Here is a 26,494-nt window from a genome sequence, read left to right as displayed (position 1 = left end):
TTAATTGTGTAGTCAGACAGCAATATTGTGGTTGCATCATATGTTGTTGCTGCTTGCCTGCTTACTGGCACTATCTAGAAAGTGGATCCCCCAGGTCCCGCTGATTTGAGAAATGACAACTGAGAGGAAGCAAAGCAAGTGCCGTCTTCCCTGACAGCATCACATAAGCATAACGCACTGTGGGAAACAGTAACACTAGTCTTTCACTTCATTTATTGTTTTTGTGAAGCACACAGTGGGGTGACTACTTCATATCGCTTTGGGGAAAAGAGGGCAAAGTTTGCTTCAAGTGGTTTCTTACAGAGTTGGAGATCCTGTCAGCGGAGTGATGAGGAAGGGTTTGGATCAAACGCTTATAATAAAAGCAATCTACCCACAGATTTGCAGGGCTTGACAAAGTCAACTTCGAGGCGAAAGGATAGGAGTGGTGAAGTTCTGCAGGGCTGGGCCTGTAATTATCTGCATCCAGTAGCTAAATGAGAAAAATAAAATTTCAAGCCTCGCTCTTCCCCAATATGGTTAATAATCTGCTTGGGTGGGAAGGACCATCGATGGAGAATCAGGCCAGGTCTGTAGGAGCAGCTGGCACCAGCCATTTATATAAGTGGCAGAGGAGCCACATTTAATCCCCTAAGATTAGGCCCCCCCAACCCAAAAATAGGGAGTGAAAATACCACCACAAAAAAATATGGAACTATGGACACATAGAAAGGAGCCTCGCCCCTGCTTCCATCCACAGAGGTCAACGGATGTGTTCAGATCACTGTAACTAGTAGGAAAGTGTCAGTGGAAGGAGCTGTAATATTATTAATACCTAAGCCTGATCTGCAGATGAGCTTCTATTCATTTTTCGCTTTCATGAATTAGTATGTGTAAAGAACTATGGATTACAAAAATGTATTTCTTTTATAGTTAATATATATTTTAGTCTCTGACTATGTCAAAAAACATTTTACTCCCAAATTCAAAAAATAGGCAAAAAATTCCCACTATTCAAAATCTTATGAAGGAGCCCTGGCTATGCCCCTTGCTATCCAAATTCCAGGAAACACGATCCTGGTCCCACGAGATCCAACGTGGCACATGCTATGGCGTCTAGAGTTTAAAAAACCAAGTTGGCACAGAGGCGCGGCTGAGGTGCCACTACAAGGAATAGTGTTGCACCACGAAGAAGGCCATTAGGCCAACTCGCACTAGCTCTGATCTAATGAGCATTCTTCCTGCAGCCGGACATGTAAGCAACTTTCCACCGCTGCTGATTGCAGGGGGCTGCCATGCCTGGGGGTGGTCAGTAACTATATGTTAAATGTGGTCATGCTTTTCCTATTGCATTGAAAACAACCTTCAAACTACTCTTCTTTGTACATGTGATTACTGCTGCTCACAACTGTAATCCCCATTGCCACTATCCTCATTGTTGGTGCTTGTCTGCGTTTTTCATTTAGTGCTCTAGTCGCTCCCATTCCAGATCCTACTGCCCTGGGTATCCATTGAGGCTGCTGCTCTCTGCTCTGTTGATTCAGATCATCACGACCTGAATTATTAAGGAGGCTGCTGCCACCTTTTATTATTCATTTGGATTATTGCAATCTGCATGATTAACTTACTTCGTCACCGCCTGCATTCTTCATTTGGACTACTAATGTGTCTGGATTGTGACTCTGTATTTCTGCAGTCCACAGTATTGATTCTGAGTGCCAGTGTGCACCACTGCTTTCCCCAGCATTGGCTTGGATTGCAGAAGTTGTCACGATTGCTTTAGATTTCCTATGCCTGATTGATATAAACTGGACCTGCAGTGTTAGCTTAGGTGTCTCCTGGTAACAAGGAGTGAGCGCATTACTACTGTCAGCAATGTGTTCCAATACGGCCCACATTACACATTTGTATCGCCACAGCCTGCATTCTAGGGCTCTTGTCTTACTGTAACCATTTTCACATCCACAGGGATAACTTACATGATCCTTTAGGATTCCTTCTACCCAGTGCCAAAGCTCTCCTTTTTACTACTACTGATACCCCCCCACCAAATGAGAGCCCACTTACATTAAATTAAAAAGAACATTTTACCAAAATATATTTGCCCTTACTGCAAATGCTTGATTTTATCTCTTCTGATTTCAACGCCAACAACATTTTATATTAATCTTATTTTTAAATTTGTGTAAGCATTTGACACCTATAAGCCTAAACTTGTGCCTCCACCGTCATTAAAACATGCCCCCCTACGTTGGTACAGGCTATATGAAAATTCGTTAATGCTTCACTTTAGAGCTGTAAGGTTCCAGATGACATGAAACAAGCCTGGGTTACCCCATTATTGAAAAAACCTAGCTTGGATCAAGGAGTACCCACTAACTATAGGCCAATAACTAATACCCCGTTCCTACTAAAGATACTGGATCGAGTTGCCTATACTCAGTTGCTCAACACCTTAGCTCATACCCTATTCTCAATGCGTTCCAGTCAGGGTTTAGACAAGGTTTCGGCACTGAAACCTCATTACTGGATCTCAAGTCACAACTGCTTCAAAGAATGGACAATCAAAAGGCCTCTCTTCTCATCTCACTGGACCAATCGGCAGCGTTCGACTTTGTCGATCACAGCATATTGGCAGAAAGGCTTATGTCTGTAGCCAACTGCTCGCAGTCCGCCACTAATTGGCTACTCTCCTTTCTATCCAATAGATCCAGTAGAGTAGGCGCCCACGATGCCAAAGCGCCTGCTATTAAGATACACTTTGGTGTCCCTCAAGGAGCCAGTCTGTCCCCGTGCATATATAATATCTTCATGACTCCCTTCTTCGCCCACCTTGCCAGGAGGGTATTTTATTCTCTAACTACGCAGATGACACACAATGTGTCATCCCCCTCACTTGTCAACACAACCAGGACGAAAGAGAACTAAATCGTATATTCACAATCATTGAACATTGGATGATGCTGAATAATCTCGCCTTAAAACGAGGAAAGACGGAACTTATGGTCGTGGGTTCTGACAACCTCTTGTCTAAATTAGACCCAGCGTATAAACATTTTCAGCTGGGAGATGCTCTAATTCCCGCTTTCCCTAAAGTTAAGATCTTAGGGGTGGTGCTGGACCAATCGCTTACCATGAATTCCTATGTGGCTAGTACGGTGTCCTCGGCCACCTACTATATTAAACTGTTATCCCATATGCGATCATTTATCTCTCAACCTAACACAGAATCTATTGCTCGTGCCATCATAGGATCTAAACTGGATTTCTGTTACAGCCTCTTAGCAGGTGCTAGCAAAAAAACATTAGTCACCTTCAGATGGTGCAGAACGGAGCGGTCAGAGTTATCGCTTGTCTGGCCCATAGAGCACACGTGTCTGAGGCACGCCGCGCGTTGCACTGGTTGCCCGTGGATGCGCGCATCACCGTCAGACTCATGGTTATTACCTTTAAATGTCTCAAGGGCACTATGCCCACCTACCTTCAAAGATATATAAGAATAAAACCTAATTGCAGAAATCTTCGCTCCAACAATCAGAACCTGCTCCATCAGTCCAAAGTTAAAACCAAAAAAGCCCAATGGGGTGCCTTCGCCTTTGTGGCAACAGCTATCCGGAACACCCTACCACTGCAGTTGAGACTCTCTGTAGCCCTGAGCAATTTCAAGAAGGACCTAAAAACCTTTCTTTTCAAGTAGTAGTATATGATCCTTAATCTCTCCGTCTGCTTCCGGATCTACAAATTTTGCTTGACCTTTCTTGTTTTGTCTGCGCCCTCACACCCATGGGTTTATGGTTGCGCAATAGAAATGTAATAAACATAAACAAACTATTGCATTAGAGTACAGAAAGATAGACATGTACTATGGGGAGGTAGACAGAGCTTGTTGTTTTATCAGCTTGACGTCGGGTCTATATGAAGTTGTATTTTGCAGTTTCTGAGATTGCCGAGCCCTTTGAACAGTTCCAGGATTGCTCTTTCAATGTCATCGGACATGTCCACTGCGGTCTTGAAGCTGAGGATGCACCCGCTGTTGGTCTCTGTCTTGAGCATAACGAGTTTGGTTATTTGGCCATCCATGGCCATACTAAGCACTGTGTTAGAAGCAAAGGGTGGGTATCCCCTGAAGCGTGGACCTGGGGAACATCGAAAATTAAAAGCCAGACAAAGTGGTCACACAAAAGAAAATAATGATTTAAATTAAATTCAATAGACTCACATGTGTGAAAGGAGGGGATAAGCTCAGGTCAGTAGAAATTATCTAAACATATTTTATTAATATCATACACATTATTCCATTTAAAATATATACGAGGATCTGAAAATTCCTACAAAATCTCCAAAGTGCATAAACAATTGACTAGTCGCGGATTCTAATTTGTCTTATACGTAATGCATTAAGGCTAGCCATAGTATTTGTATTCATCAACAAGACATAGCATTTATATAGGTCAGAAACAAGTCACCATTGCCAGCACTAGGTGAGAATCCCTTATAGACCTTTCTGGTTGAGTTTATGCTGTGTTAGTGTATTAGTGGTGGGGTCGGACTATAGGTAGATTAGGCTTCTGGACAGAGTAGCAGTTTTGATTGTAAAACATCCTGACAAGCAACTTTTCATTATTTCATTTGATAGCGCAAAGAACCAACATAGACTTGGGGACAGAACAGGCTTTAGTTTCTTAAGTTAAAAAAACACCACTTACAAATTTGACTTTGTGTCCGTCTCCTGAGTCTGACTTAGCAGATCTGACAAATCTGGACAATTCGTCCCTTCTTCCCGGTGGGGAGCCATCCCTTTTGAGTCAAGGTAGGTCAGCCTGTTGCGCAAGAACTACCCTAGAGGTCTGGGTAAGTGGAACCTCACTGGGAGTGACTCCGCTCTTGGGGACAAGGACTCCCATTTCAGAGCAAGGAGGGTGAGCGAAATGCTAACCGAATGCCTATGGGTTGGCGTTCTACTGATCTAGAAGCCCACGCCGGAACAAGAGCCGAGACAGAAAGACACCAGTCTCGTCTGGTGGCGCGAACAAGCAGGACCTGTGGTGGCCCAGGAGGCCGGTAACAGACGCTGAGACCAGACCGTTTGAGGGAGCTCAGATTCCCGAGGTCTGTGCACATTGAACTGTAGCTACACAGATATGTAGCGTTCACAAATCTTAATGTCTTTTTAAACAGTTCACCTTGGATATCATTCTGCCAGGTCCACAACACACTGTTAGTTGGGACTTTAGACTTCATCCCTCTTTATTGGCATCCCTCCCTCTGGTTCACTCTTCCCATTTCACAATTCCTTTTGCTTTCTTTTAGTGTGGGTGTCACTTCCCTTGCATTTCTCTATGGTTTTTCGGTCAAAGACTTTCAACTGTACAGGGATTTTGCTAGACCCCTGTATGGCCACTTTGACCTTTCTTGACGGCTCTCCTATGGCCTTCTGGTATCAGTAGTTTCCTTCAAACATGGGATCGACCAGAGCCCTTCGAGTAAGCACCCACGTGGTGCTGGACCCCTGTGCAGCTGGTCTTCCCTATACAATTGACAGTACTTTGAAGTTTCCTCAATGTGCCACTTTACGACTTTCATTCAACACAGTTTCTCCCCTCGACTCACCAGCTGTGATGAACGGCTTGGCTTTCTTCATATCGGGAGTCAAGGCTGGTACCACGCTAGCAGGCGTCTCCCTCTGTCCTGCTTATCAGCATAGGCACGCTCTGTGCTATGTTGACATCTGCTGTACCACACTTGGGCTATTGTTCGTGGTCTTACGATTCCTTCCACTGAGGTCTCGTGGGTCTGGGTCGGAAAGGGCACGGTTGCTTCTCTCCTTGTCAGCCTCTCGCCACCTTTCTCCTCCTCTTGAACTGCTGTGCTGAGTTAGCTCTCTCATTATGCAGTCTGCCTTGCTCATATTGTGCTCAGATGCTCCACCTTAAGAAAGGGCCATCAGGTGTGTGATTTTGGTCAATTGCCTGACTTTGCCTGACTCTTGTGTCGAGACCTGTCAGGTAAACGACTCTGTTAGTCTGTCCTCTTTCGTGGTGAGTGAAAGTGTTCAGGCCAGAAAAGGAAGGGGTTAAAGTGTTAGAAGAAAGTGGGTGGTTGCTTATCTCGGAAAAGTGAACATTGTGGGTTTTGTGACTTGAATAGGGGGGATTATGTGAACAGTAATTTTTTGTCAATTTTTGTTGGTAATTCGGAAAAATAATGACCAGAGGGACGCGGAAAAGAATGATCGGGAGTATTCGGGAAGGACACAGGAAAACAAGGATTAGAGATAGTTTATGGGTGTAACAGGGCTTAGGTGCTTAGGGGAATTGTTGTATACAGAATGGTCGCTGGATCTGGGCCACGGAGATTCAATGGAAGGAAGAGAGGTAGATGGAGTGCAGCCTACCAAGGCCTTAGGGAGCTCTTCCTCCTCTTCTTCTCTGGTACAATACAGTGTCATACCTGGAGTATTTCCCTGAACACAACCCCAGGTTCCCCTGACCAGGTGATCCTTCGTCGCTCGTCTATCCCTAGGGTTTGGATAAGAGAGTGCCAGTTCTTCTGTGGCCACCTGAATAAGGGATTCACGGCGTCTACTTGGGAGAATACCCTCAGGTTTCTCACACAAACCACTTCTCACAATTTCAGCCAAGGATTGTGGGGCATTGGGCCTCATTACAAGTTTGGCGGTAGCCTTGCCGGTAATACCGGCAGGCTGCCGCTAAACTTGCAATTTTTTCCAGCACCCGCAAATGGGCAATTACCAGTTCATTACAGCCCTGCCGGACCCGGTAATTGCCCATTTGCGGGCGCTGGAAAAAAAATGTTCCCCATTCCCATTCGGCCCCATAGAGCTGATGGGAATGGGGAGGTTGGATGCACCAGCGCTGTTTATAAGGGTACCGGTGCATCCAACATGCTGTGCTCGCAGGTGCCTTTCTGCCCGCCAGGTCCGACCACAAAGGCACCCGCGAGCACAACTCGTAGTTTGCCGGTCCAGGAACTACGGTACTGGCAACCTAATAAGGAGGCCCATTGTCTTTAGTAGAGCCTAACCAAAAGCATAAGGGCACACAACAATTTCATATTCTAGTGCGGCAGTCCCGTGTTTTTTAGTGCTCCCTCAACTAGTATCTTCCTTTGTATCGCCGCATTTGCCCTTCTCATATCTACGCATAACTGGTTGGACCCTTCGGCTGTTTTTTGGGGGACCGGTACTATAGGGGATACCCAGAGTGTGGGCCCCACAGCTGGTTCAATGACATGTTGGTCCCATAATTTCTTGAGTTCGTCCTCCACCTGTTTCTGTATATTGACCAAGATGCCCCAGTAATGTTGTTTTATCAGCTTGATGTCGGGTCTATATGAAGTTGTATTTTGCAGTTTCTGAGATTGCCGAGCCCTTTGAACAGTTCCAGGATTGCTCTTTAAATGTCATCGGACATGTCCACTGCGGTCTTGAAGCTGAGGATGCACCCGCTGTTGGTCTCTGTCTTGAGCATAACGAGTTTGGTTATTTGCCCATCCATGGCCATGCTAAGCACTGTGTTAGAAGCAAAGGGTGGGTATCCCCTGAAGCGTGGACCTGGGGAACATCGAAAATTAAAAGCCAGACAAAGTGGTCACACAAAAGAAAATAATGATTTAAATTAAATTCAATAGACTCACATGTGTGAAAGGAGGGGATAAGCTCAGGTCAGTATGAATTATCTAAACATATTTTATTAATATCATACACATTATTCCATTTAAAATATATACGAGGATCTGAAAATTCCTACAAAATCTCCAAAGTGCATAAACAATTGACTAGTCGCGGATTCTAATTTGTCTTATACGTAATGCATTAAGGCTAGCCATAGTATTTGTATTCATCAACAAGACATAGCATTTATATGTGATTTGTGTGGTCAGACTGCTGATATGACTACCATGGCAGGGGTGTGGTGGACCCACAAGGGTACATGTCTATTGTCGACGGTTTTAGCTTTGGGGCTGCGGGAGACTGTTGTATGCCTTCTCGCCTAGGATGTTTACCGTTTCCCCCATGTCAATGAGGAATTCAGCTGGCGTGCTGACGTGCATGATCAGTTTTGGGCTGTGTTCCTCGGCCACATTGTTGTTTAGTATCCATGCATATGCCTTTTCCCTCTGATCATCTGTAGACGATGCACAGTCAGTGCTCCACAGTGATTGTACTATGTATCGGACATGTCGCTTAGAACGCCAATGTCTGTGTCTGTCAGATGATCATTGTTCTCTGATCTGGTGCTCTTGCAGTCATCCGGTCTGTACCTTCTTGTCTCACTTCCCGTTCCATCCTCACACCGGCCTGTCTGCACTGCTCTCCATCTCTTTTGGCAGTCTTTTCCCTTGTGTCGGCAGGGGTGCGTTCTTGCAGACAGCTCTGGGGTGATCCTCGTTTCCGCAGGCTGCGCATTTTCGTCCCAGTGCTGGGCACGCACCCACGTGGGGATACTCGTAGCCACACTTGAAGATCAAGGAGTCACTACACCTGGATGCATTGTTGGTGGCTCGAATCGGTTTGTTCAAACTCTCCCCTTCTGCCTGTCGGGGCTGTATATTCACCTTATTCATGGTGTCCATTTGTTGATCAATGGTGGATTCCATGCAGACTAATGCAAGTATTTCTTTGGGGGCCTTTGTTTTTGCAACAATTTCTTTCAGAATGCCTGAGATTCGCACCCTGCAATGACTTGGGAGTGCAACGCCTCATTGTTAGAGTACCTGTGGAACTTGCAATGTTTGATATTGACGCGCAGTCTCATGACGAGGCTGTCGAGTGTTTCACCCTTGTCCTGGCATGTCATGTGTAAGATGTGTCTCTCATAATCTATGTTTGTGTGGGGGGCGAAGTAATTCAACAGCGTTACATGTAGGTCGCGGAATGAAGCGGTCTCTGTGTCTATTAGCTCACCCACAATGTCTCCCACTGCAAGACCCACTGCTAGCGAGAGCATGTTCTTTACCCTGGTGTCATCTGTTTCCTATGGCTCCAACATGGAATTTAAAGTCCAATTGGCCACCGCACCCATCTCGGCCCTAGATTGCTAATGTCTCGCAGATCAAATTCAGGAGGCAGGTGCATTACTTGTGCCTCACCCGAGGGTAGCTGAAATGAGTCAGAAGGCCTTGCGGGCACTGTTGCCGGTATCTCACCTTCCGACATGATGAGATCTTTCTAGAAGTGTGGGCACGTGGTTGTCCTTATCTTAATCTGCTTTGACTTGTTTGGTCAGGCTTTACCAAAAGTGCTGCAATGTATTTCTATGGCACAAAACAATTTAAATGTGCCAGTACTGGTGGGCTGATGTGCAGGCTGTGATCACCCGCTGTGTATTGCGGGCAGGAAGCATCTCTTGTAAATTTCCTGGGTGGCTCTGTGCAACTGTGTGGCTCTTGCCTGCGGTCGGTAGGGGAAATGAGAGAGAGACGTGGGAGGTGTGCCAACGCGCTTCCACTAGTGCCCGGCAGCACTCCTCCCTCTGCGCTGCCTGCTTTCCTGTCAGCAGTAGGGAAGCACGCCGGTCTCGCTTGCCAGTTGGACGCCGGTGGCTGCATCATTGCACAGTCCTCCGCGGGCCTCCGCACCCACCCAGGTGCTTATGTGAGGTGTGGGTCAGGGGAACCGTAGTGCGGGTCCAGCCCCTCTTCGTCAATGTGAGGGTCCGCCCTCACACTTCGACTGAGGACCACTCTGTTGCTCAAATAAGACAGTGGACACAAACTGTGTACATACGCTTCTTTATTAAAGTGAAAGTAACTCTCCCCCAATGCCCTGGAATCCCACCCTATGCCTGCATCACTTCCCTTCCCTTTCCTCTCACCTCGTCATAGCCACTTCCCAAACCCAATGACGGTGATGGTCTGCACCCCATGTACAACATCACAGATAGGATGCCAAGCCTTGTCATCTTATTGGAGTATCTTGCATGCAAGGCTGTACCTAACATGCAAGGCTGTATTTGGCATAAGAGCTACACCTGGAAATATATGATGCCAGGACATGGGCATAGGGTGGCAACATATGAGTGTATTTCGCTGCTCCTGGGCAATTGCTGCTACATCAAGCATATAATGGGAGTACCTACTGTATGGGGCTGCACCCAGCATATGATTGCTACACTTGCGTTGTGGATTTGTCTCTAGGCATACGATGACTGTAGCTGGGCATATGATGAAAGCAAAGGATAATAGGTCGCCTTCCCCTACCTTAAGACCCTGAGTCACACCAGGTTAAATCCAAGGTAATCTCATGTAATTTTAAGATTACTCATACCACGCGTAATTTACAAAAATATTTTATTTTTATTTTTATTGTTCAGACAACACATGCCTAAAATAAAAAGGGCATTCAAGCGCCTAGATCTAAAAAACAAACTGTGCTAGTCACTTACAATCTAACTGGTGTAAACCCACCAGACCTTTCGAGATGCCAGATTACATGGAGAAAGGTAACGGGAAAAACAGTGTGTATTACTGCAAGCATGGACACATATAATTTCAGGGAAGACTCAAATATATTGGAGTCTCCCAACTGTAATGTATGCCTCAAAGGTTTTTTGACCAGAGCGGGTGATCTAGTTCTGTGTTTTGATTCTTAACCACTCTGTTCTAATTTACCTATGTTGGTGTAGGGTAACTGCGAGTTGCTTGATTCGCGCCAGCTGCCCTTTTGCAATTTACTGAAAGTGAGAGATAGGAATCAAGAAAGTGAAAAAGTTCCTATTAGCAAGTCGACATATGTTTCGGCCTTTCTGACTCATACGGAACTCTCTCTGGTGCCGTTGGTTCTGATGGTAATAGTGGCCGTCTTCAGGACAGAGACAATTTTGTTGTTTTCAGTAATAGATACTTTCCCATTAATAGAACATCTAAAATGGAATACATAAAAAAGGTGTTTTACTAAGAGCATTTTATCAGCCAAAACTAAAAACGGTGGTAACTGACAGTGTTGAAACCGTAGTTTTTTGGACTAACCTGAGTGTTTCTCAATTTCTTTGGGACGTGTATGGTAACTTTAATCGGCATTTTCATCCGGCTCCTAAACGGATGCCGCGCATTCAGTTTATTATCATGCACTGTATCTGTAAAAATACATACAGTCATCAATAAGGCGCCAGTATTGGCTATGCGCTACTTAGTCACTTGAATATTTGTCAGTTAGTAACATTAACTGGTTAAAAATACCTTTAGTGGTTAAACTTGTGACGAACTGGTGAAGATTAGAAACTCCACTCAGCTTAGTTCACGGTGGTGCTGTATTCATACTGCAGGCACTTTCATCTGTTAGTATGGATGAGCAGCAGCTGTAGGAAGTAACAGAATCGGTCAGGGCTCATTACACTAAGTAAATTCTAATTCTTAATTTGTTTCTATTTAATTAGTGATTTTCCATCCATATAAAGTGCCAGAACCTATCATAATTATGCACACGTTCTGCTTAAAGTTGCATTAATCTTGTTGAGCCATTTGAATTACGCAACATGGCATTTAAAGCTACGTACAAAACATGGGTAGAGCACCAAAATGTGTTCTTACTCATGTTTATAAGGAGTCGTGGATGACAGCTATTGAGTTGTTGCGTGCTAAATAAATATACGCAGATCAGGTAACCCAGTGACTTATGGGCTCTGAAGTCTATCACGTGTTTTCAAGGCATCACGATTGATTACCAAAACCCCGAATTCCAGCTATGGACGTGCTACGAGGTAGATGCATATATAATAGCCCACTGCCTTCATAATTCTGAAGAGTTTCATGCAGTGACTTGCTAAGCCAGTGATTCCACGCGTTGTCAAATAAGCGGATGGAATTGTTTAAATAACTTGTGCCAAATGCACCGTTGTATCGTATCATAACTCACCTACAGCAAGGGGCCAGTCAAGTTCCTTGCGCTCGAGTAAATCCGGAGTCTGCTGTTACACCGGGAAACATTTCTTGCCGGCTAAGTGTGTTATTTAAAGGAGCGTCATAATCACGTGATGTAAAATCACATGCGCATTCCAAAAAAAAAAAAAAAGAGGTTTTGCACATACGAATTTGCTAGCTGCTTCTCAAACCTCGTGCTGTTCTTTAAATAAACCGCACCAAGGACCAGGGTCACGCTCTAACGCTTGTGGTTTACACAAAAACCTTTGGGCTGAGTGTTCTGTATGTGATGCATTTGAGACAACTACAATGCTGCTGGGAAATGTAGTTTATACAGGTAGTACACTTTATATATTGATGTAAGCAGAGAGAGAAATATACTCTGTAAGAGTCAAACACAGTTACATTGTACAAAGCAGGGAAGTGGATATTATTTAGAAACCGCTTTCCCTGTGGGTATTTAGCCGGTACATAAGACATTGCATTGGAGACCTTCAACATAATATTTGTGCGAGACCGTGCATAATGTGTTATCACATGACATTGACATGCTAATGCTTTGTTCAAGTCTAATTGCAGTGTACAGACACGGGGGAGAGATCGTTTTAGAAGGTCATATATCCAGAGCACTTGGCCTGTACATTCTGCGTTGTATTGGGAACCATCAGCCATGTTTGTGTACAAAATCTTAGATGGTATGTAATCAGTTAATATTACAGTTATACAAGCAATTTACCATAGAAAACAACGCCCAGAAGTGTTGCTTTTATCGTTTCTGTACCATCAGATGGAGTAAACTTGTATTAGTTAAACATGGGAAGGAAACAGATAACATAGTGCCACACATAAAGCATTTGTTCCTTCTTTCACAGAAATGTATTCCATTCGACAGCTACATTTAGACCTCCTTTTACTGAATTGGTTTCATAAATCCAGCGTTGTTCACACCTGGTTAGAGCCAGATCCCGGTCACCACCTCTTACAGCTTGTTTAACCAGCTGTAGGACGTACCAGAGCATCTCTGTCGGTTTGTGCTGTTTTTGCACATAGTGAGCCACCAACGGTTTGTTCTCTATTTGGTTTTTTATACACGATTTATGCTCGCAAATTCGTTGTCTAACCTGCCTTTTTGTTTTACCAATATATGCTAGGTTACAGGGGCAGAGAATAACATAAACCGCCCATGCAGTGGCGCAGTTAGTGAATTCTCGCAGGGGAATTACTCGGGTACCTAGGGTGATATTCTTCATATTCTTCGTTTGTGGGCAAACTGAGCATTTGCCACATTTGTGATGTCCTGTCACTGGAGGAAGCCCCCATAGTGTATTCTGGGTGGTTTGTGGTGTTTCTGGAGATGGATAGGTGTGTACCAGGTTATCTCTGATTGTTTTGCCTTTTAAATGCAAAACAGGGTTTTGCTGGATTGAAGTCCTCTGTTTTTAGCATGTCCCAGTGTTTCAAAATGGTTTTCCGCAGAGGGGCACTTATAGGGCTATAGGTACTCACACAAGTGATCTTATTCAATGTGGTTTTCTGTGCCGGGTTTAGGCAGTTCTCCCTATTCATATGTTGTGCTCTTTTATAGGCTCTTTGGATGGTTTGTTTTGGGTAGCCTCGGTCCTTTAATCTAGTCTTAAGAGCTTGGCCATGTGTTTTATACTCTGATATCTGGGAACAATTTCTGCGGATTCGCAGAAATTGACCGAAAGGGAGGCCCTCTTTCAGACTTTTCGGGTGAAAACTTGTGTAATTAAGAAGTGTGTTTCTATCTGTCGGTTTCTTATAGAGAACTTTTTCCAATTTGCCATCATTAGTCTTCACGATCTCTAAGTCTAAAAAGGAAACTTTGATGTTATTATATTCAATAGTAAATTGGATACACAGATTTTGGAGGTTTAACCAGGAATGAAAATCTGTCAAAGATGATAGAGGGCCTCGCCAGAGCATAAACACATCGTCAATGTATCTGTACCATGCGATGATGTTAGATTTAAAAGGATTGGTACAGTTGTAGATGAATTTAGTTTCAAAGTCATCCATGTATAAATTAGCAAGGTCAGGTGCAAATGTAGCACCCATGCTAGTCCCTTGTAACTGGTTATAGAAAGTTGTTTCATATAGGAAGAAGTTTTACAAAGGTAGCGGGCGCCCCTCTCTCGCAAGAACAGACATGATAACCTGTTCAGTGGTTATTAACCACTTGAGAGTTCGCAGCCACTGCTTTTACTCACTGTGCCTTTCACCCTAAGTTAACAGGGCAATCCAGACGTGGACCCCTTGCTCACTGTTCTTAGAGAGGCAACAGTTTCACCTCAACAGTTTCACCTCACTGATGATGCCCAACAAGGCTGAAACACGTGTATGGGGTTACTGATGGTACTCTTGTTCAGAGGAGAATTGCCTAGCATTTCGGCGCTGGACTGCCCCTGGGCAGGACAAAGGCTGATATGCGGGGACATTTCTTCTCTGTGAAAAGGACAGTGAGCTAAAGACTTGGTAGAGTCTCTCCCAGGGGTTATTCACCCAAGAACAGGTCATTGGGCTGTGTTCGTGCTGGTAGAGAGATTCCCAGACCACCCTTTGTTTGCATACATTAACTTTGGGTTTCACCCTAAGTTAACAGGGCAATCCAGACGTGGACCCCTTGCTCACTGTTCTTAGAGAGGCAACAGTTTCACCTCACTGATGATGCCCAACAAGGCTGAAACACGTGTATGGGGTTACTGATGGTACTCTTGTTCAGAGGAGAATTGCCTAGCATTTCGGCGCTGGACTGCCCCTGGGCAGGACAAAGGCTGATATGCGGGGACATTTCTTCTCTGTGAAAAGGACAGTGAGCTAAAGACTTGGTAGAGTCTCTCCCAGGGGTTATTCACCCAAGAACAGGTCATTGGGCTGTGTTCGTGCTGGTAGAGAGATTCCCAGACCACCCTTTGTTTGCATACATTAACTTTGGGTTTCACCCTAAGTTAACAGGGCAATCCAGACGTGGACCCCTTGCTCACTGTTCTTAGAGAGGCAACAGTTTCACCTCACTGATGATGCCCAACAAGGCTGAAACACGTGTATGGGGTTACTGATGGTACTCTTGTTCAGAGGAGAATTGCCTAGCATTTCGGCGCTGGACTGCCCCTGGGCAGGACAAAGGCTGATATGCGGGGACATTTCTTCTCTGTGAAAAGGACAGTGAGCTAAAGACTTGGTAGAGTCTCTCCCAGGGGTTATTCACCCAAGAACAGGTCATTGGGCTGTGTTCGTGCTGGTAGAGAGATTCCCAGACCACCCTTTGTTTGCATACATTAACTTTGGGTTTCACCCTAAGTTAACAGGGCAATCCAGACGTGGACCCCTTGCTCACTGTTCTTAGAGAGGCAACAGTTTCACCTCACTGATGATGCCCAACAAGGCTGAAACACGTGTATGGGGTTACTGATGGTACTCTTGTTCAGAGGAGAATTGCCTAGCATTTCGGCGCTGGACTGCCCCTGGGCAGGACAAAGGCTGATATGCGGGGACATTTCTTCTCTGTGAAAAGGACAGTGAGCTAAAGACTTGGTAGAGTCTCTCCCAGGGGTTATTCACCCAAGAACAGGTCATTGGGCTGTGTTCGTGCTGGTAGAGAGATTCCCAGACCACCCTTTGTTTGCATACATTAACTTTGGGTTTCACCCTAAGTTAACAGGGCAATCCAGACGTGGACCCCTTGCTCACTGTTCTTAGAGAGGCAACAGTTTCACCTCACTGATGATGCCCAACAAGGCTGAAACACGTGTATGGGGTTACTGATGGTACTCTTGTTCAGAGGAGAATTGCCTAGCATTTCGGCGCTGGACTGCCCCTGGGCAGGACAAAGGCTGATATGCGGGGACATTTCTTCTCTGTGAAAAGGACAGTGAGCTAAAGACTTGGTAGAGTCTCTCCCAGGGGTTATTCACCCAAGAACAGGTCATTGGGCTGTGTTCGTGCTGGTAGAGAGATTCCCAGACCACCCTTTGTTTGCATACATTAACTTTGGGTTTCACCCTAAGTTAACAGGGCAATCCAGACGTGGACCCCTTGCTCACTGTTCTTAGAGAGGCAACAGTTTCACCTCACTGATGATGCCCAACAAGGCTGAAACACGTGTATGGGGTTACTGATGGTACTCTTGTTCAGAGGAGAATTGCCTAGCATTTCGGCGCTGGACTGCCCCTGGGCAGGACAAAGGCTGATATGCGGGGACATTTCTTCTCTGTGAAAAGGACAGTGAGCTAAAGACTTGGTAGAGTCTCTCCCAGGGGTTATTCACCCAAGAACAGGTCATTGGGCTGTGTTCGTGCTGGTAGAGAGATTCCCAGACCACCCTTTGTTTGCATACATTAACTTTGGGTTTCACCCTAAGTTAACAGGGCAATCCAGACGTGGACCCCTTGCTCACTGTTCTTAGAGAGGCAACAGTTTCACCTCACTGATGATGCCCAACAAGGCTGAAACACGTGTATGGGGTTACTGATGGTACTCTTGTTCAGAGGAGAATTGCCTAGCATTTCGGCGCTGGACTGCCCCTGGGCAGGACAAAGGCTGATATGCGGGGACATTTCTTCTCTGTGAAAAGGACAGTGAGCTAAAGACTTGGTAGAGTCTCTCCCAGGGGTTATTCACCCAAGAACAGGTCATTGGGCTGTGTTCGTGCTGGTAGAGAGATTCCCAGACCACCCTTTGTTTGCATACATTAACTTTGGGTTTCACCCTAAGTTAACAGGGCAATCCAGACGTGGACCCCTTGCTCACTGTTCTTAGAGAGGCAACAGTTTCACCTCACTGATGATGCCCAACAAGGCTGAAACACGTGTATGGGGTTACTGATGGTACTCTTGTTCAGAGGAGAATTGCCTAGCATTTCGGCGCTGGACTGCCCCTGGGCAGGACAAAGGCTGATATGCGGGGACATTTCTTCTCTGTGAAAAGGACAGTGAGCTAAAGACTTGGTAGAGTCTCTCCCAGGGGTTATTCACCCAAGAACAGGTCATTGGGCTGTGTTCGTGCTGGTAGAGAGATTCCCAGACCACCCTTTGTTTGCATACATTAACTTTGGGTTTCACCCTAAGTTAACAGGGCAATCCAGACGTGGACCCCTTGCTCACTGTTCTTAGAGAGGCAACAGTTTCACCTCACTGATGATGCCCAACAAGGCTGAAACACGTGTATGGGGTTACTGATGGTACTCTTGTTCAGAGGAGAATTGCCTAGCATTTCGGCGCTGGACTGCCCCTGGGCAGGACAAAGGCTGATATGCGGGGACATTTCTTCTCTGTGAAAAGGACAGTGAGCTAAAGACTTGGTAGAGTCTCTCCCAGGGGTTATTCACCCAAGAACAGGTCATTGGGCTGTGTTCGTGCTGGTAGAGAGATTCCCAGACCACCCTTTGTTTGCATACATTAACTTTGGGTTTCACCCTAAGTTAACAGGGCAATCCAGACGTGGACCCCTTGCTCACTGTTCTTAGAGAGGCAACAGTTTCACCTCACTGATGATGCCCAACAAGGCTGAAACACGTGTATGGGGTTACTGATGGTACTCTTGTTCAGAGGAGAATTGCCTAGCATTTCGGCGCTGGACTGCCCCTGGGCAGGACAAAGGCTGATATGCGGGGACATTTCTTCTCTGTGAAAAGGACAGTGAGCTAAAGACTTGGTAGAGTCTCTCCCAGGGGTTATTCACCCAAGAACAGGTCATTGGGCTGTGTTCGTGCTGGTAGAGAGATTCCCAGACCACCCTTTGTTTGCATACATTAACTTTGGGTTTCACCCTAAGTTAACAGGGCAATCCAGACGTGGACCCCTTGCTCACTGTTCTTAGAGAGGCAACAGTTTCACCTCACTGATGATGCCCAACAAGGCTGAAACACGTGTATGGGGTTACTGATGGTACTCTTGTTCAGAGGAGAATTGCCTAGCATTTCGGCGCTGGACTGCCCCTGGGCAGGACAAAGGCTGATATGTGGGGACATTTCTTCTCTGTGAAAAGGACAGTGAGCTAAAGACTTGGTAGAGTCTCTCCCAGGGGTTATTCACCCAAGAACAGGTCATTGGGCTGTGTTCGTGCTGGTAGAGAGATTCCCAGACCACCCTTTGTTTGCATACATTAACTTTGGGTTTCACCCTAAGTTAACAGGGCAATCCAGACGTGGACCCCTTGCTCACTGTTCTTAGAGAGGCAACAGTTTCACCTCACTGATGATGCCCAACAAGGCTGAAACACGTGTATGGGGTTACTGATGGTACTCTTGTTCAGAGGAGAATTGCCTAGCATTTCGGCGCTGGACTGCCCCTGGGCAGGACAAAGGCTGATATGCGGGGACATTTCTTCTCTGTGAAAAGGACAGTGAGCTAAAGACTTGGTAGAGTCTCTCCCAGGGGTTATTCACCCAAGAACAGGTCATTGGGCTGTGTTCGTGCTGGTAGAGAGATTCCCAGACCACCCTTTGTTCATATAGGAAGAAGTTTTCTCTCAAAGCCAGACAAATACATTCTAGTATGAAGGCCGTAGGCACTTTCGTCATTGTGGTAGTACGTAGGTTAAGGTATTTAGACATTACGGTGAGGCAATCTTGTTGAGGTATACTCGTGTAGAGAGCTACAACATCCAGAGTGACTAGTATATCTTCTGGTGCAATTTGGATTTCTGCAATGGTTTTTATCATACTCGTAGTATCCTTAATATATGATTGCATCTTGCCCACGAATGGCCGCAAAAACCAATCTGCATACCCGATTGCTACACTTGCGTTGTGGATTTGTCTCTAGGCATACGATGACTGTAGCTGGGCATATGAGACTGTAATGGACATCAAATAGGCCTAGACATATTGTTTTGTTCAGTGATTTTTTAAAGCTGACTTAGTAAAGTGTGCAAAGCTCACAAAAGACTTGTTTTGCTTAATTATCTAGCAAGGTAATTTATCCTCTTGTTTATCCGCCTAGAGTAAAATGAAGTGTTTAGGATAATTAACATACTGTGCTTTCTTTCCAGCAAAATGATCAACCTATCACAGCCAGATACAATTGATGAAAGGGCTATTAACAAGAAGAAACTTACACCGTTTACTATGTCTGTGAGTATGCAAACTGTCAATCCTTTATAAGCATATAAAAATGTAACTGCAAGATTTAAAAAATCCTTTACTTCAAAGCAAAGATAAAATGGCTAGAGCCTGATACTGCCTGCTACTTAATGTCCTAGGCAAACATAAAACGAAGCAGGCAATCCTTCCATAGGTCCAATGGAACTGTGTGAAGGCTGGAGTTGCAACAGTTACAGCAGACCTTCTATGGTAGCTTGGAAAGTGCTCACCCTATCTATGAAACCTTTCTTATTATGTCTGTCTACAGAACGGGTTCTGTAGACAGACATGATAACACTGATCCTATGCGTTTCTGTTCTGATTGGCTTATTGCTTGATTTGCTTTGCACCCTGAAGTAAATTGCACTGAGAATGGGCGTGTGCGGCTGACTGACATATGCCAGAGCAGACATTGGGGGAGGGGGACTGCGAGAGTTGGTGTGTTGCTTCCGTGCTCTGTCCCCACCTGTCGCCTCACCCTGGTGTGGTGCAGTTTGTTGCAGTGCATTTCGATGCAAATATCTTGGAAACTGTGCATTCTATGACCGGGACCTCGAGTTTTGTTCCTTTTGTCGGGAATGGTCCTTCTACAATCACATAGATGTTTTGCCGATATCAGGCAACCGTCTCATGTGTGAAGTTGCTGAAATCTGGGTAGAGGGGTGGGGTGTCCAAATGTCATGCTGCCAGTAATGTACGGAGGGTCCTAACAGGTAACTATACAAAATTCAGTGCAGATTGGTGAAACAGTGTGGAATTGTATAAGGAACAACGCTTTTCCACAAACCCTGTTTTTAAGTTTCACGCTGTGTTTCGGAGGATCAACAGAAAACAATGAGACAAAATGTAAAGCTCAAAACCTTAATTGACTTTGTAATTATGGTGGGACTTGTCATGGCCACTGGTGAAGGGCCACTACCAATATACTCCAAAGGGTCCAAATGGACCCAGTCCTGGCGCCTTTGGCGCCAGGCTCATAAAAAAAGTGTGCTCTTCACATTTTATGGCTAAGGCATGTGCTTCCAGGCCAGGCGTGGCCATTGGAAAGCATTGGAAGGCACGTGCAGAAGTCTATGGGAGTGGCAAGGTGGAGCCACAAGGCGGCACCAAAGGGGAGTGGACGGGGCCAGGCTATTTAAGCCAGCCACACCTGCATGCAGGCGCCTCGCGTGAGTCTGCTGTGTGCAGCGTAACGCTTACCGCCGTCTGAAGTTCTTTCCTGACTCCAGCTACACCATCGCTCAAGCGCATCTTACCTGATTCCAACTCTGCATCTTCAGCGCGCATCTTACCTGACTCCAGCCATACCATCGCTCGAAGCGCGGCTTACCTGATTCCAACTCTGCATCTTCAGTGCGCATCTTACCTGACTCCAGCCATACCATCGCTTGAGGCGCAGCTTACCTGATACCAACTCTGCATCTTCAGCACGCACCTTACCTGACTCTGCAAACCCATCGCCTGCAGCGTGTAGCTTCTTACCCGATTCCCGGAACCATCGGAGTCGGGCCACATCCTCACCTGTTCCAGCATCATAACAGATCCATCCATCTGGCATCCGCCGACAAGTCCTTGGATCGCTGCTCTCCATCAGACGCCGCCAAGTCATCCCTGCAATAGAAAAGGAACGCTCAGGTTAGAAACTGCATAAACATCTTACGCTTGGTCGCGCAACACATAAGCCTTGCATGCAACCATAAAACCCTACTTACCTTCAAGTGGGGACCGCTCAATTCCCCTCTGGCACCGCTTGGACGTGCTTCCAACACCGCAACACTATGTGGCCATCTTTACACCTATTGGGGAGAGAAAAGACATTACAAGAATTACAGACAATAATCGTTGGGAAAAGACATTGCAAAGGATACGGACAATAATCATAGTTACGAACACTTACCTACAAAGTGGATTGGTCACAGGCGGACTGGGCCGCCACGCACACGGACCAGTGAAGCAAATAGGTCCTCAACGGCGCTCTGGCTGATGAGAAGCAGAACAGAGAGCTCATCCTTACAAAACAGGTGAGACGATATGGGAAAACGCATGCTCATCTCACTCTGGAACGAAGGGTTCGAAGGGGATCACATTCTCACTGCCTCTTACCTTCTCGCAAAGGCATTGCCAGCAACCAGAGCAGTCCACACTACAGCAGCTGGGGGTAAAGGCTGATCCAATGGGAGCCAAGTGCTGGGAGGGGTCCAACCGTGCCCAAAGTCCCTGCAGAGACCAGGTGAGCGTAACAGAACGCAAAGACTCTCTGAACCTCTGCCTGGGTGTTATGGACACCCCAGAAACTGGGCACTTGGCCCAATTGCTAGGGGAACTACGGGCCAAAGTGCATGCCTCCAGACAAGAGACTAATGCCTTAAGGAGAGACCTTTTTGTCGCCCAAGAACAAACTGACGATCTGTCGAGGCAGATGCTTCAAACTCATGCAGGGCAGGTTCCATTGCCCAGAATCGCACCAACCCCTTTGCCGCAGCCATCACCACTAGTCCAAGTGGTACTCCCGGGGGCTGTGCCTTTGGCCCCGCCCAAACGATTCACCGGCGATCCCAACAAATATGCCATATTCATGAACCAGTGTCGTCTTCACTTTTTGTGTCACCTTGGGGCCTTCCCTAACGATAGTGCAAGAGTTGCCTTTGTACTTTCATATTTGGGAGGCAGCGCAGCGGATTGGTACATACCATTAGTAAACCAGGATGATCCACTACTTCGCAATTTTGGAGTTTTCCAACGGGAATTGGAAAAGTTGTTTGCTAGGCACACCCAAGGACAAGCCCTAGATAACAAACTTTTGTCCCTCAGACAGGGAAGCCATGATCTGCTGATGTATATTGCCACCTTTAATCGTCTCGTAGCACAAAACCAACTGGCCCGAAGAAAAGAGGACCACACTGTTCTATCGGGGATTGCGTGGGGAACTAAAGGATGTACTAGCCCAAGTGGTCAACCTTCCCGAGTGTTGTGCAGAGTACATTAATCTGACGGTACAATTGGACCATAGGTTACAAGACAGCAAAATGGACCGCACAAGAACTGAAGGGAGATCGGTCTATATGCGACCCCGGGACAACCAAGTCAAGACTCATGAGCCAACCGAACCCATGCAGATTGGGGGATTACGGGCTCCTATCTCCAAGGAGGAGAGAGAAAAAAAGAGGCAACAACAACTATGTTTATATTGCAGTAGGGCAGGAAATTTTCTTCGAGATTGCCCAATAAAACCTCCCAAGAAAACAGTAGGTGCAACCAACAACTGCAATGAGGAAAAAGAACAAACCCTGGAAAACTCCAACGCCCGGCAAGCGTAGGGGTCCACTTGTCGAGCGAAATGAAGAAAGTTGTACAGACCTCACACCTGGTCATCCCGGTACTCTTGGTCCACCACTAGCAACCATCAAAGGTGCATTTCTTGGAAGCGTTTATTGATAGTGGAGTGGCGGGCAATTACATCGATCTGAATCTGTCCGCACGGATAGGCCTTCCCCCTTCAGCAGAAGCTACAATCGGAAAACGTCACCGCAGTGGATGGCTCTCAGTTGTCATCTGGCCCAGTGACGCAACATACTGACAAAGTTATGCTGATGTGTCAGGACGGTCATCGGAAAGACATTTCGTTCGATCTTATTGGGGTCCCCCAGTTCCAGATGATCCTAGGAATGCCGGGGCTAGAAACCCATAATCCCAGGATTGACTGGCGAACACAAGTGCTGATCTTTCCTCAGGAATGCACCAAAAGTTGCTACCACAAGGACGTGAAGAGACCAAAAGTCAAGACGAAATCTATCCTGGGGCTCTCTGGTGCCTTACCACCTGAGTATCTGGACTATCAGGATGTGTTCCAAAAGGAGCAAGCAAACAACCTGCCTCCACATAGGCTTTACAACTGCCAGATTGATCTGGTCCCTGGAGCGCAAATCCCTTGCAGTCGAATTTACGCTTTAACAGAGTAAGAAAATCAACATCTGAGGACTTAGCTAGATCAGTACCAAGGTAACGGATTCATCTGCCTGTCTAAGTCTCCTGCCCCCTAGGCTCTCTTCTTCGTACCCAAGAAGGAGGGCAACCTCAGAACGTGTATAGATTATAGTGGATTGAATCAAATCACTGTTAAGAACAGATACCCTCTGCCACTCATCCCCGAATTGCTCGATCAGGTAAAGAATGCTAGAATCAGCACAAAACTAGACCTACGAGGAGCCTATCACCTCGTGAGATTTAAAAGGGGCGATGAGTGGAAAACAGCCTTCCGAACCAAATATGGGCTTTTCGAGTATCAGGTGATGCCCTTTGGGCTATGCAATGCCCCGGCGGCATTCCAGTTCTTCATGAACGATGTGCTTCACGAACTGTTGGATGTCTTCATCCTTGTTTACATCAATGATATCCGTATTTACTCAACATCCAAGGAAGACCATGTTCGCCATGTGAGGGAGGTTCTGGAAAAGCTTTGTCAGCATCGGCTTTTTGCCAAATAAGAAAAATGCTTCTTCCATGTCACGGAGGTCGAGTTTTTGGGCTTCATGCTTATCCCACGAGGAGTTCACATGGACACATGCAAGGTGGAGGCTATTCAGTGGCCATCCCCAACAACTACCAAAGGAGTGCAAACGCTGCTTGGGTTTGCTAATTTTTACAGACGATTTATCTCAAGATTTTCAGATCGTCTACCCAATCGCCTCTCTCCGGAGAAAGAATAAAAAATTCTTCTGGTCTTCCGAAGCAGAGAACGCCTTCCAGGAATTAAAACAGGCCATCACCTCAGCGCCTGTTCTTCGACATCCCCAACAGGTCAGGCCTTATGTGGTTGAAACAGACACCTCCAGTGTTGCCATGGGGGCAGTGTTATCACAAAAGAACCCAGAGACAGGACAGCTACATCCCATAGCATTTTGGTCCTGTAAATTATCGGCAACAGAAATGAACTATGCAATCACAGACAAGGAACTACTAGCAATTAAGGGAGCCTTCAAAACCTGGAGGCACTACCTTCTAGGGGCAAGACACACAGTCACTATTATCACGGATCACTGTAACCTGCAATATTTGAAAACTGCTAAAGCCCAATCATTGCGTCAGCTTTGCTGGGCTCTTTTCTTTGCCGAATACAATTTAATTATTACTTACAGACCCTGAGTGCGTAACGGAAAAGCAGATGCCCTATCACGTATGGGAGCGGACAAAAACACCTTCACTCCATCTGAACCAGTGGCCATTATTCCCGAAGAACGGAATCAAAACCAGATTGCTGCAACCGTCTGCTGGGAAGACTTGAAGATCGATCTCCAATCCCGAATGGACCAGGCAGCCCAACAGGAATTGTTGGGTAAGGGGGACCAGTACTCAATCAAGGATAACTTTCCCTATTTTCAGGGAAGACTATATATCCAAGACAAAGTACAAAACAAAATAATAGCCAACTACAATGAGTCGTTAGTGGAAGGACATCCTGGAATTGCTAAGACTCGAGCCAAGATCCAAAAGAATTATTGGTGGCCTTCCTGGAGAAAGGATGTTGTCCAGTTTATCGCAAGTTGTGGTGTATGCGCGCAAAACAAATCCCAGAAGTTAAGTCCCACAGGGTTGTTACGTCCATTAACACTACCACCAGCATCATGGCATACATTGTCTATGGATTTTATTACCGATTTGCCACCCTGTGGGGGGTTTAACACAATCCTGGTCGTTGTAGACCTATTTTCCAAAATGGCGCATTTTATTCCACTAAAAGGGCTTCCCACTGCTGCTACTCTGGCCACAGTATTCTTGGAACAAATCGTCAAATGACAGGGTTTCCCGTCTGCATTGGTTTCCGACCGTGGAACTCAGTTTGTCTCAGCTTTCTGGAGGAGGTGTTGTAAGATAGCTCAAATCGATCTTCGTTTATCCACGAGTCACCATCCTCAAACCGATGGTCAAACGGAAAGGACCAATTAGACTCTGGAGCAATACCTGAGGTGTATGTTACAACAGACAGACGGGTTCTGGAAAAGCATTCTCTGGTTAACTGAGTTTGCCTACAATAACTCTATTCATAGTAGCACCGGACAGACCCCATTCTACACAATGAATGGCCGGCATCCTCGGACATCCTCTTTTGATCCGCTTGATGAATTGGAAATGCCAGCAATTACCTCCTTACATAAAACCATTACTCAGTCCCTTTAGGAAGCTACCGAGAACTTGAAACGAGCCAAGGAACAACAAAAAATGTTTGCAGACAGACACAGAAGGGAGGCTGCGCGTTATCAAGTGGGGGATAAAGTATGGCTGGCATCCAAAAACATTCCTTTGAAGGGACCTCAGGCCTTCCGTCCAAAATACCTCAGACTTTATCCCATCAAAGCCATCATCAACCCTGCCACCATGAAATTGAATTTACCAGCCAATATGCAAATCCATCCAGTGTTCCATGTTTCCCTTCTAAAACCAATGAAACCCGACACTCGGATCACAACACCACTTGAGCCAGAGATCATAGAAGGAGAACTAGAATATGAAGTCAAGAACATTCTGGATTCCAAGATAGTGCGATCAAAACTATACTACTTGATCGACTGGGAGGGTTATGGGCCCCAAGATAGCACATGGGAACACGTCGAATTTATCTGTGCTCCACGACTAGTCAAACAATTCCATCGAGACAATCTCGCCAAACCAGGAAGAGGAACGCCTGTGAGAGGGGCCTATACCAATATACTCCAAAGGGTCCACACGGACCCAGTCCTGGCGCCTTTGGCGCCAGGCTCATAAGAAAGTGTGCTCTGCACACTTTATGGCTAAGGCACATGCTTCCAGGTCGGGCGTGGCCATTGGAAAGCATTGGAAGGCACGTGCAGAAGTCTGTGGGAGTGGAAAGGTGGAGCCACAAGGCGGGGCTAAAGGGGAGTGGCTGGGGCCAGGCTATTTAAGCCAGCCCCACCCTCATGCAGGCGCTTCGCATTGGTCTGCTGTGTGCCGCGTAACGCTTACCTCCGTCTGAAGCTCGTACATGTTTCCAGCTCAGCACGTTCATCATCAGGTTCTGGAACATCTTCTTCAGCGCGCACCTACCTGACTCCAGCTACACCATTGCTCGAGCGCAGCTTACCTGATTCCAACTCTGCATCTTCAGCACGCATCTTACCTTACTCCAGCCATGCCTTAGCTCGAAGCGCGGCTTACCTGATTCCAACTCTGCATCTTCAGCGCGCACCTTACCTAACTCTGCAAACCCATCGCCTGCAGCGTGTAGTTTCTTACCCGATTCCCGGAACCATCGGAGTCGGGTCACATCCTCACCTGTTCCAGCATCCTCACGGATCCATCCATCTGGCACCCGCCGACAGGTCCTCAGATCGCTGCTCTCCATCAGACGCCGCCAGGTCATCCCTGCAAGAGAAAAGGAACGCTCAGGTCAGAAACTGCATAAACATCTTACGCTTGGCCGCGCAACACATAAGCCTTGCATGCAACCATAAAACCCTACTTACCTTCGAGTGGGGACCGCTCAATTCCCCTCTGGCACTGTTTGGACGCGCTTCCAAC

The 26,494-nt window shown here is 46.3% G+C and overlaps 1 protein-coding gene across 3 annotated transcripts in view; it reads left to right on the top strand.

The window, feature by feature from the left end:
- PLS1 (plastin 1) overlaps window positions 1-26,494 on the top strand; it is a 697,248-nt gene that overhangs the window by 518,966 nt on the left and 151,788 nt on the right. For all 3 annotated transcript variants that reach the window (XM_069618268.1, XM_069618269.1, XM_069618267.1), the window contains exon 6: window positions 18,871-18,952. In XM_069618268.1, the coding sequence (XP_069474369.1) occupies window positions 18,871-18,952 (82 nt within the window). The remainder of the gene's footprint in view (window positions 1-18,870; window positions 18,953-26,494) is intronic.

This window comes from Ambystoma mexicanum, chromosome 10 (genome assembly GCF_040938575.1).
Source record: "Ambystoma mexicanum isolate Mex_15411 chromosome 10, UKY_AmexF1_1, whole genome shotgun sequence".
Classification (NCBI taxonomy): domain Eukaryota; kingdom Metazoa; phylum Chordata; class Amphibia; order Caudata; family Ambystomatidae; genus Ambystoma; species Ambystoma mexicanum.
This window is presented reverse-complemented; position numbering and strand designations above follow the sequence as displayed.